Source organism: Trifolium pratense, linkage group LG2 (genome assembly GCF_020283565.1).
Source record: "Trifolium pratense cultivar HEN17-A07 linkage group LG2, ARS_RC_1.1, whole genome shotgun sequence".
Classification (NCBI taxonomy): domain Eukaryota; kingdom Viridiplantae; phylum Streptophyta; class Magnoliopsida; order Fabales; family Fabaceae; genus Trifolium; species Trifolium pratense.
Window position 1 is genome coordinate 65,914,985 of NC_060060.1, and position 11,253 is coordinate 65,926,237.

General features: G+C 33.8%; 1 protein-coding gene across 1 annotated transcript; it reads right to left on the reverse strand.

Annotated features, from left to right (window-relative positions):
• Nucleotides 1–3,646: 3,646 nt before the first annotated feature.
• Nucleotides 3,647–9,752, reverse strand: LOC123906327. The gene is made up of 5 exons (XM_045956229.1): nt 8,545–9,752; nt 7,623–8,087; nt 6,445–7,509; nt 5,555–5,735; nt 3,647–4,876 (listed from the first exon to the last, which is right to left on the reverse strand). Exons 1-5 carry the CDS (start codon nt 9,589–9,591, stop codon nt 3,906–3,908), a joined length of 3,729 nt encoding a protein of 1,242 aa, XP_045812185.1. The 5' UTR covers nt 9,592–9,752; the 3' UTR covers nt 3,647–3,905.
• Nucleotides 9,753–11,253: the final 1,501 nt, after the last annotated feature.

The window sequence follows — 11,253 nt, forward strand, 5'->3', positions numbered from 1 at the left end:
GTTCTTCCATTCTTTTAAACAGTTACCTCACTGATATAGCTTTAACATCGTTTAACCAAATTTACATCTTAGGAATATCAAAGGAGACATTAAAAAAGTCAAACAAAGCTGTTATTTGTTGCACGCTCCCATCATTATTATTTACATCCCAGGGAATTAAATGCTTATTTTTTTCCTTATAACATTAATATTATATATTTTTTTATAAGCAAACAATATATTATAAAGGAGTAAAAGGGTACTCAATTCCTCACGATATAAAGCAAATTATAATATGCTTTGAAGACATACAATAGATTCTAAACACCATTCAGAAAAAGAGAGAGAGGACTTACGGCTAAAACGACCCCTAAACCAAAACTAAGAAAAAGTTTTAATATCATCTACAAGTTTGGAAGCATCCAGTAAGCTCCATTGAAAATATTATTTCTAAGCCTCCATAAGCACCATGTAGTGGCCAGCCAAATCAAATGCCGAATTCAATTACCTTTTTTTGATTTAACCAAAGAACCAAATGATAAAAAGTGATTCCAACCTTCCAAACTTGCCGATATACTCTGTGTTAACTATCTATATATAGTTTTCCACACACATTTAACAAAAGAGCAATTGAAGAATAGATGGGAACAGTCTTCCGTATGCATATAACATTAATAATAATATTATATGTGACGTTTTTGGATTTTTGTTTAATTAAGGATGAACACCTTTGTGATAATACTATTCTTCTTATTATACCATCGTCTTTCACTTCCTCCATTTTATCCATTTAATCTCTCTGCTCATAAATGAAAGTTTACAACAAAATATTCTACTTTAATTTTACATAAAAAAACACAGGAAACTAATAAGCTAGAGCATAAGAAAAAACTCTAGTAACTTGTAAATCGCATTTATGTTACATTTTCAGTTGCATTGTAAAACCCATAAAGTACTCCCAACACAACACCATCCAATTCCAAGGCTAGCTAGTAGTATTTTTGTATTTCAGATTCATCAAAATTATAAAACTCTTGTGTCCAAGTCTACATACATACACATACAATTCAATTTTCTTTTTATATCTCGTCAGATTACAGTATTATTACCCATCCAAGATCAAAATAATGTTATAATTAGATGATGAATTCTGTTTTCTGTACAACAACTAGGATAATTGATGGTTTGTAGGTCTAAAAGAAAACAATTACATAAAACTAGTATATTGTATTGATTAATAATAACAAGCCATGGTAGTAGTTCTTTGTTCTTACACAAATTAGAAGGAAAATTACATGTACATGCTGTTAAGCTGAAAAGACAATATATATATACATTATTTATACACACACCTATAGATATTATACACCACCATGGCTTCTTCGCTCATATAGCCCATTCAGCGCAGTGCCTGAGATTTTAATTCTTTAAATAGATTTTACTATTAAAATCATAAAAATATAAGTGTATTTTAAAATTTAGTTATAATAATTATTTAATTTATTTATTTTAGCACGCACACATGAGTGCGCACACACACATAGGCACACACTAATTTTTTAAAAAAATGGTGCCCTAAAATTTTGGTGCCCTATACGGTCCCTCCTCTCGAACACCCTTCGGTACCCTCCTGTGCGTCAATATCATCGGTAGACCGACGGCCAAATGCCACTTTAAAAGCTTTGAACATTTCGAGGTCTTGAATTTGCCTCTCAACCGGTTGCTTTAATCCCTTGATGACAATAAAAAATTAGTTGAGAAATCGTGGTGGGCAAAAGTGATTTCTCAATAGTAAAAATAATCCCAACATGAAAGAGTGGTTTTGTTTGCCCCAGCTTGACTAATCGCATCCCCGCGCAACAACATTCTTTGTGTGTACGCCCTTTACCGTTTCTCTTGGTACTTAATTTTTAAAATGATGCTACGGTGGGAAAAAAGCCCTCGGCGAGACTTCCTTGGAAGATGGCGATGCACTTATTAAAGCTCATTTTGTTGCTATTGTTAATTGTTTTCAAAAGATTACTATGTTGTTTTCAACTGGTGATGAAGGGTTGGTTTATTGGACCACAAGTCACATACTGTCATATGTTGCATCCTTCCATTGACATCATTGTGCCAACAATCGCATATGTTTGTGTTTGTTTTCCATCTTGCCTGTTTGTTACACTCACTTCTCAGTTCTAGTGTGTGTCTTGTGTAGAATCACCATTTAACCATTTCATTCACTGCATTGTTTTATTTTCAATATATGCAATCCAATTATTATTGATTAAAAACTCAACTTGTTGCTGTAGAATCAACAGGACTAAATAATTATTCTTATTCAATTTATGATTATGACTAATTAAATGGAAAATTTTATTTTTGTCAAAAAAGAAGAGGACAAATTTCTTGTGTTTATATTATTCCAAAATAGTCATTCCATTCTTTTAAACACAACTACCTCACTCATATAACCCTAATACATCATCTTTTAACTCAATTTACATCCTGGAATATTTCTCGGTGATTAAGAAAATGAGTTCGTTTTCTTTTGTTTTTTTTTTTTTACAATGTTGGCAATGAAAGTCGAAACTAGAACCTCATCTATACTACCCAAATTCCTCGTCACTAGAATAAACTAGTGACTTGATTTTTTTTTTCTTTTTTTAAGTAAGAAAGTTAAGAGTAATTAATTTTCTAGATTTTAATATTAAGGAAAATGCTAAACAGTGTCCCGGAACACTGTTTAAGGACATAAATATAGTAGTAATTTGATATTGAAACTTTTGCAGTCAACTCATCAAAAATGTAAACAAATTATTTTTAATTCAATTTTTTTTTTTTTTGTTTCCTTAACCAGTGCTCTAGGGGCACCGATTAGCATGACCCGTATGTTAATCTTAAAGTTAAATTTAAAGGATTTGTCTTGCATGTGCACAGTATTAAACATGTTAATAATTTTTTATTAAAAACTTATACATTTAATATTTATTTCACGTGTTAAAACAATTAAAAGTAATTTTTTTATTGAAAAATAACAGTTATTTATTAAAAAGTTAGACAAACCCTTCTTAATACTCCCTCCGGTCTTATTTATAAGCAAACGTTAACAAAATTTTTTGGCCTTAAATATAAGCAAAAGTTACCAAAGTCAAGTTTATTTAATGTTATTCTTCCAAAATTACCTTCCTTAATTGTTCTACTTTTTAAAATGATTGTAGAGTTTCAATGCAAATTTAAGGTCACTTTAGGAATTGTAGTGCAAAATTTACATAAAATCAAGATAAAAAAGTATATTCTTAATAAGTATGCAAATGAGCATATTTGCTTACAAATGAGGCCGGAAAAAGTATAACCTTCATTTATTTCAAAAAACATTTAATGTTAGTAGTGAATGAGTTTTCCCATTAAATATCAACAAATGAGTTTTTTTTATTTTATTTTAGCAATAAATGAGTTTTTTTTATTATGTGCAAATTTGCACATGTTAAAACAATTAAAAGTATTTTGGTTAAAAAAAAAAACAATTAAAAGTATTTTGTCAATAAAATAAAATAAAAAGTAATAATTTTTTTTGAAAAACAACAATTATTCATTAAAAAATTATACATTTAACGTAAAATACACAAATTTCAATACAAACTTAATTTGCGTGATAAAAAAAAACAGATCTTACAACAAAATATCCTAATTCCTCCAGTAGTTTATTCACTCGTGAAATTTATTGGGTATCAATCACCATAAAACTTATAAGCATGAGCAAAAACTCTGGTAACTTTTCTGCACAGAAAAAGAAATGGTAATTTATTGGCAAACCAAATCACATTTTCAGTTGCATTGTAATAAAACATAAAGTATATATACATGAGGTTTCTAACAGTCTTCATAGATTATATTCTCAAATTCCTACAAAGAGACATTACAAACAAAAAACAAAACTAATTCTAGTCATCAGTCATGTTGACCTTTTCACTTTCCCATCCATGATACGTCCAAAGAGGCTCAATCAAATTCTTTGCATGATTTAATTTCTCCAGTTCATCATCGTTTCTAGGTTCTGTAACTCCCCTCTCGATCTTATGATAGATTTCTTGCAGAGTAGACAGCATCATGTCACCCCAATCCCTGTCATCATGGTTAAACAACTTGGAACGTACAAACTGCAAGAGTCCTAATGCCAGTTCAAAGTCCTTTTGTTCGAGTCCAACAAGTGAACAAACCAGGAAAATATCCCCAATTGCATCCATTATACTTCGATTCTTTTTAAGTAATATAATGAGCATGGCCAGAAGTTTATTGAATGCTGAGTATTTATCTGGTTGAGAACATTCATGATCTCCTTCATCTTCATTCACAGCAGAGAGCAGCACAGTTTTGGCTACAACCAAGGGCCATTTTGGAAAATTTAACTTAATTTGTTCAGACGCAGTTGAATGTTCGCTTCCGCTGTCAGTCTGTTGTAGAACACTTGGAGATCCCAATGCCAAGACCACATCAGGCAGCCAAGGCCTTGCTGCTGCAACAAGACGTGACGCATATGCAGAGCCCAAACATGATTCGATTGAAACAATTAAATCAAGCAGGTTATTGGCAAGAGTAAAGGCTTTTGACGTCATTATGGAGGATTCACCAGAATCAGGTAGTGTCACATTGAGTATTTTTGCAGCATAGGTGAAAGAGCTTTTCAGGCAAAATATAGTGTTCTTTTTATCCTCTTCCTCGAATTGAGTTTTATTATGACACAGCTGGTTCAATGAGGACAAGATATGTTGTATGCATTTTGATGTATAATTCAAGAATAATCCATTGTTGTGAGGAGAAAAACACATTGCCGTGGTATCAGCCATGAACTTGAGAACAGCAGTAAGCATCTTCACCTTGCAAAGTACGTGTTGAAGTTTATTTTGTACAGATCCTATACAAAAAGATTTAGAAAATTAGACACAAACAACGACTAGATATATATATATATATATCCCGAGTATTATAAATAGTGAAAAGCTTCAAATTGTACTTGTAATGTTGTAATCAGACTTAACAAAAAGAGGCTAACACATTGTTAGAGTTAGTTGGTTGAGGTTGTTATAAGGGTACTTATATAAATAGGAGAATATAATGTAGAGTTGACCATTATTGAATACTGTAAACATTATAAACAGAGTAATGACTCTATTGTGAAGGGGAAACCCTTGGAGAGATTTCTCTCCTATTCTCTCTCTCTCTCTCTCTCTCTCTCTCTCTCTCTCTCTCTCTCTCTCTATATATATATATATATATATATATCGTGGAAAACAAAGGAGATCAATAAAAGGTATAATTTGGACAGGGGTCGATGCTGAAGAAGATGGTTCAATGCCGGATTTTAGATAAGTCTTTACAATGGGGATTGGCAAATCATAAGAGAAGAAACCTGTAGAGAAATCTTTTAAAACAACTACAATTTAATTGAGATGAAATCAAATGAAGCACTTGAATCGTGCTTAAGTTTATTTTTCCAACTTCTGCACAGTGTGCTTAAGTTACATGTATTTGGTCAGCAACACAATCCATTAGCAGACCTAAAAATACATGAAATATAAATGTATTTTCTCACCTCCATTACTCGGGCAGCCAGCATTTGTCAGAGATAACCTTTGCCTTTTTCTGGAATTTTTTTTCCCTGTTGTTGACCTCAAGTTACGCGAATCCACACTGCGATTTTGTACAGTGTCATCCAATCCAAAAAGTTTTTCTAAGCAGTTGAACACATGCTCAATTGTCAGTTCCAGTACAGTCTGTTCAAACAAATAAAATTATTAGAAGATCAATAATATCAATTTATCAATACAATTGAAGGACTCGAGTTAAATGAGTGAGGGAGCAAGGTATGTATGATTACAAAATCATAACAATCATTCTGAAAACCTGAAAATTTCAAGGGAAGTAACAATTTAAACATTCTGACAGACAGTCGAAATTTTTAGCAGATAATGAAAACCAACCACTAAAACTGAGCAAAATATAAAGACAACCAAATTCCAGGAAAACTTATTTTATCGCTAAATTGACATGATAGCTGGCCAGAAAGGTCAAAATTCGCTGCACAGAAATGTAAGATTCAGACACCATACGAATAAAAAAAAGAACTTGAAGCATCATATAAGTGATGTATTAGGTATATGGTGCCCCCCAATGCAGGAATGCAAGACAAAATCACAAGGTCACAACTGAGTCTAGCAATAGAAGAGACATCTGGCCTCTCTGATTCATAGAAATGGTTGTGTGAGAGTGTGAGACACATCAACTAGCACAGTACAAATTGGAGGTCAAACAATTTCTACAGCTACGTTAAAGTGAAACAAACCCGCGATGAATTAGAAAAGAATATAACTATCAATTTGGCATTGACATGCAAGGCAATAAATGCACAATCAGAGGGTAGATATATTTTAAACAGCAGCTAACAATCCAATATAAAAGTATGTGCAAGAAGAGTGTACTTGCCTCTGAAAGTAATGTAGAAGAATCGATCTTATGTTTCTTCCTCTTTGAATCGCCCTTCTTTTGACTACTTGTGCCAACATTATCGACCGTCATTTGCACAGCAAGGGCCATATATGCCAAAACAGGAGATATGTCTATGTATTCATACTGCCCACAATGCACAATGCTGACCTCAGATACCATCTTAAGGGAAAAAAACAATATTTCTAAAGGTTGTGATCTAAATATAGCTTTCCTGGTATCCTCATGCTGAAGCAAATCTCTAACTTGCCATGCTACTCCTACTGCTACTAAATAATCATCTTCAAAAGATTTCTTTCTGTTAATTATCTTTGATGTAATTGAAAATTTTCCAGAGGATTTTGATTTTTTCATTTTCGTAGCTGTAAGGCTATGTGATGGCATGTCTGCTCCAAATTTAATGTGACTACGATAGGCAGCCTTATGCAGTATAGTTGTTAAGGTTTCAAACATGTCATCGAAACCTCCCAAAGAAAGCAACAACTTATGTGCAGACCTTATTTTAGATTGGCGATCAACATCTTCAGGTAAACCATGGCAGTTAGTGACAACAGTCATGCACTCTTCAAGAAGTCCTGCAACACTATCTGGACAGACGGTGGAGAAAATGTTGAATAAAGATGATTGAGCTTGTTCGGTAGATGCCCCAGTCAGTAAGCCCTCCACTTTCTCTGCAGCAAGTAACTCTTTGAGGGCATTCATATAGCATGGTTCACAGGCCAAGATATCACAAAGGAAGCTAGCAGCAACAAGAAAACCCTCTATCTGACCAGCATCCAGTTGATCTGGTGACAACACTAAACTCAGGAATACTTTTACCAGCTCCATAAGATGAGTTTTAGATGCTCCTTCCAAGACGGCATACTTGCAAAATATTGCACCAGCCATTGGAGCCCTTTTTACAAGTCTAATGCAGCGTTTACATGCCTCCTCAATGGGCACTGTTGAGGGAAAATATGAAGGTATAAGCAGTTTTGTTATCTTCTGAGCTACATGTGGTTGATCACTAGCAAGCACAGACAAAAGCAAATCAAGATTCACCACCTACAGGATACACAACAATTGCCAGGCAACCATTGAGAATTGAGGGATGTTATTAGCAGATACATTAGAAACAGAAATTTCTTAAACAATAAAGAGTTTAAGAATACACGTACCTTGTTAAACTGAAAATTTCTGACATCGTTTAGACGGAGCAAGAGATCTGCCACAGCAACTTGTACTGTGAGGACATTATCCTGCATCAAGTGTCCCAGTCTTGGACAGAGAACCTTAAGGACTTCATGAGAGTGAGGATTGTCAAGCAAATAAATGATGCCATTCAACGTAGAAAGCCTAACCTCGTTGCATGCATCATGGGACATGTCACCAATTATTTTTGTAAGCATCTTTGTTATAATTGGCGACGGAATAACTTCCCAAAATAGATGAAGGACACGACAAGAACCCTCAATAGCAATTGTTCTCACTTCTGGACAATCATCAACAAGCAACCTTTCTAACAAAAAGAACTGCTTACCAAGCAATGTATCCTTATCCTCTTTTGTGGCATCAGGATCTTCAAGGGGGAATATGTCCAAAAGCAGATGCAAAGCATTCTGACGAACATTCGAGTTTGCAGCCTATAGTGAAAAGAAGGAAAAGTAAAATTCTGAACATAGAAAGCCAAATCACAAAGTATTTTAGATATCATAACTCATACCCTGTACTTTCTTTTAGAAATCGCTAATCCAAAACAAAAAGAGCTTTTCTTTTGAGAAAGTTTAATTTAAGAGAGCTCAAATTGATTATAAGTTGGTATGCCAACATGGGCTACAAAGTCATATGCTGGTTTTTTCACCTACACAACTTACAAGTAAAGATTATTAATTCATACAATGCATCAACCAAAAGTTGTGAAACTCATAAGCTTACGATAGAACATCACTTTAAACAATCATCCTGATGAAAATTTAAGGATTAATTCCATGCTGCTGAAACATTTTCTTTAGCACCCGCATGATGCAAAGTCTTTTATACAGAAAGTTTAACAAACCAACATTCAAACAGGAAAAGAAATGATTTTGACAATGCATTTACCTGTAGAGACCTAAATATGACAGGCTCAGCAAGTCGATAGAGTAGTTTCTCAACCCCATCAACGGTTCTCTGGTTAATAAAAGCTCCCAAAACCGTTCTAATACGCGAAGCAAAAGCTCCAGAACTTGCATGAATGGAACCCTCAATTAAATCCTGCATGAACCCATTTTCAATTCCACTCCTTGAATCTTCCGGTGAAGCTTTCCATGCTCGAAACAATATGTCCCCAAAAGCCTCCAATATAGATTTCTTTCCAAATGCAATCTGCGAACGAATCATCGCCAACAATTCCTTCTCAAGTTGATCATTCAACCGAAATAGAGACGACAGAAACTTTCTTCCATCTTCTGTTTTCAAATACAATGGCGAAATCACACACCGAAATAACAACAACCTTAAATCCTCAGCACTCTCATCTTCAAAATTAAACAAATTAAACGCTTCACGAAGCATGTAAACCCTGTGCACATACACTTTCTTCAATAAATCCAACGATCTCGCGAGAAGAAAAGAAACTGTTTGAGGAATCAAGTGTTCGCGCCCCGGTAAATCCTCCTTCCACCATTCTTCACAAATTGTTACAATCCCCGAACACAAAACCGAATCCGATTCCAACCATTTTAAATGATCATGCAATTTCTCAACTCCGGGGAGCAAATCAGAGGAATCAAAAACTTTTCTCGGATGCGAAAAGCACAAAAACGAAATGTGAGATAGAATTTGAAGACGTTCAAGAAGTTTGTGTTTTTTGTCGGGTTGGGGTTTGGTTTCGGTTTTGTTTTTGCGGGAAGAACGACGGAGGGTGATGGTCGGAGGGGTTTTAGGGTTTTCGGAATCTGAATTTAGAAGATTCATGAAGGATTCGATGGTGGTGTCGATGGAATAGTTGAGGGATTTAGGGAGAGAAGAAATGAGATCCGAAGAGGGTTTAATTGAATGGATTAGGGTTTTGAGAATGGATTTTGAAGATTTTAGGGTTAGTTTTGTGGCTGAAGTGATGAATTCTTGTGGTGAAGATTGAAGAGATGAACGAAGATTCTTCTCCATTTTGATTTCTGCTTCAAGCTTCAAACGTGATTTTCAATTTCTGCTTCAAAAGTGATTTTCAAATGCGATTTTCATAGTGTTCGTTGAGAGAGGGAAAAGTTGAATTTTCAAATTTTTTGTAAGATTGGTTTTTTTTTTTTTGTTGAAAAAACAAAACACATAGTCGTTGGGTTTTCGTTTCATGAATATTTTTTTTTCTACCCCTACATTTAACTCTTTACCCCAACATATTTTAAAATATTTCCATTTTACTCTTTTTTTATTTTAATTTTTTTTTTTTACTTGGTCATTTTTTGACTTTTCCGGTGAACATTGTACACCCTTCAAACAAACTTTTCCGGCCGTAAGCACCTAAACTTTTCCAGTTTGTTAACTTTACCGGAACACTTATAACAAGTGTTCCGGTTTGTGATAATTCCCAGGATAATCCGGAACAAAATATCTCTGGGTGCCACCTCTTTTAAGTGTTCCGGTAACAAGCATTAGAATTGTGTGACAGTAGCATACTCCAATTAAAAGAGTCCTCTGATTCTTGAACTATGAAATAGTATTATCAGCAATCACAAAGATCTTCGTCTATCAAGAATATGGATGAATCAATAAATTTAAGAAGAGCTGAATTTTGTAATTTTCAATGATTTCCTTGTTTCTTATTTTTTCATAAAACAATTTTCAAGCTAGCACTGATGATGATCTTTCTCTCTCAAATCAAAATATTTGCATAAACACAAACTTATACAAATACAAACTTGTACAAATACAACAATAACACACCGGTCAAATTCCAAAAACACCATATGATTGGTATATAGTTTCAAATTCAAATTCAAAGTTCATCCTCCATTCTCAAATACTATATCACCGTGATGCAACATAACAATACCATTAAGATCCAACTTCCTACAATCTTGAGTAGACTTAACAGCTATCCCAAAACCCAAAGGAATATTAGACATAGAAAAAACAACAACCCCATCACCAGCACCAATATTTTCAGTAATCCTACCTAATGCACTCTTCAAAACATGATTACCATACAAAAACGACATTTTAGATTGAGGTTTAAGCCACACCTTATGTTTTGCATTTTCCTTATCACAAACCGGAACACTTTGAGGTTTAAGCCACTTGCATTTGCCTTATCACAAACCGGAACACTTGTTATAAGTGTTCCGGTAACAACAACAACAATTCTATGGAAAATATCACAAAACCGGAACACTTGTTATAAGTGTTCCGGTAACAACAAAAAAACTTCTGGAAAATGTTGCAAACCGGAACACTTGTTTAAAGTGTTTCGGTAGTTTTAACGAATAAACCGGAACATTTTTTGAAAGTGTTCCGGTAAATTTAACAAACAGGAAAAGTTTGTTTGAAGGTGTACAAAGAAAAGTCAAAAAATGACAAAGTAAAAAAAATTTAAAAATAAAAAAAGGGTAAAATGAGAATATTTTAAAATATGTTGGGGTAAAGAGTTAAATGTAGGGGTAGAAAAAAAATAATTCTCGTTTCATAGTAGTATTTATTTGGGCCTTTTTGAAATGAAAATGAAAAAAGGATTACTATTAACACCCCTGTTTCCAGTAACACTCAAACTATTTTGTTTTCGTGAAAGTCTACTTTTGGGGTATGTTTGGTTGGGAGAAGAAATTGAACAATGCG

Bases quoted from the DNA above. Each gene is read 5' to 3' on its own strand.
- LOC123906327 (XM_045956229.1), bottom strand. From the start codon at position 9,591: ATGGAGAAGAATCTTCGTTCATCTCTTCAATCTTCACCACAAGAATTC. The intron at 8,088-8,544 runs GTAAATGCATTG...TTTTCACTATAG, and splicing joins TCATATTTAGGTCTCTACAG to GCTGCAAACTCGAATGTTCG. The intron at 4,877-5,554 runs GTGAGAAAATAC...CTTTTTGTATAG, and splicing joins TGGCTGCCCGAGTAATGGAG to GATCTGTACAAAATAAACTT.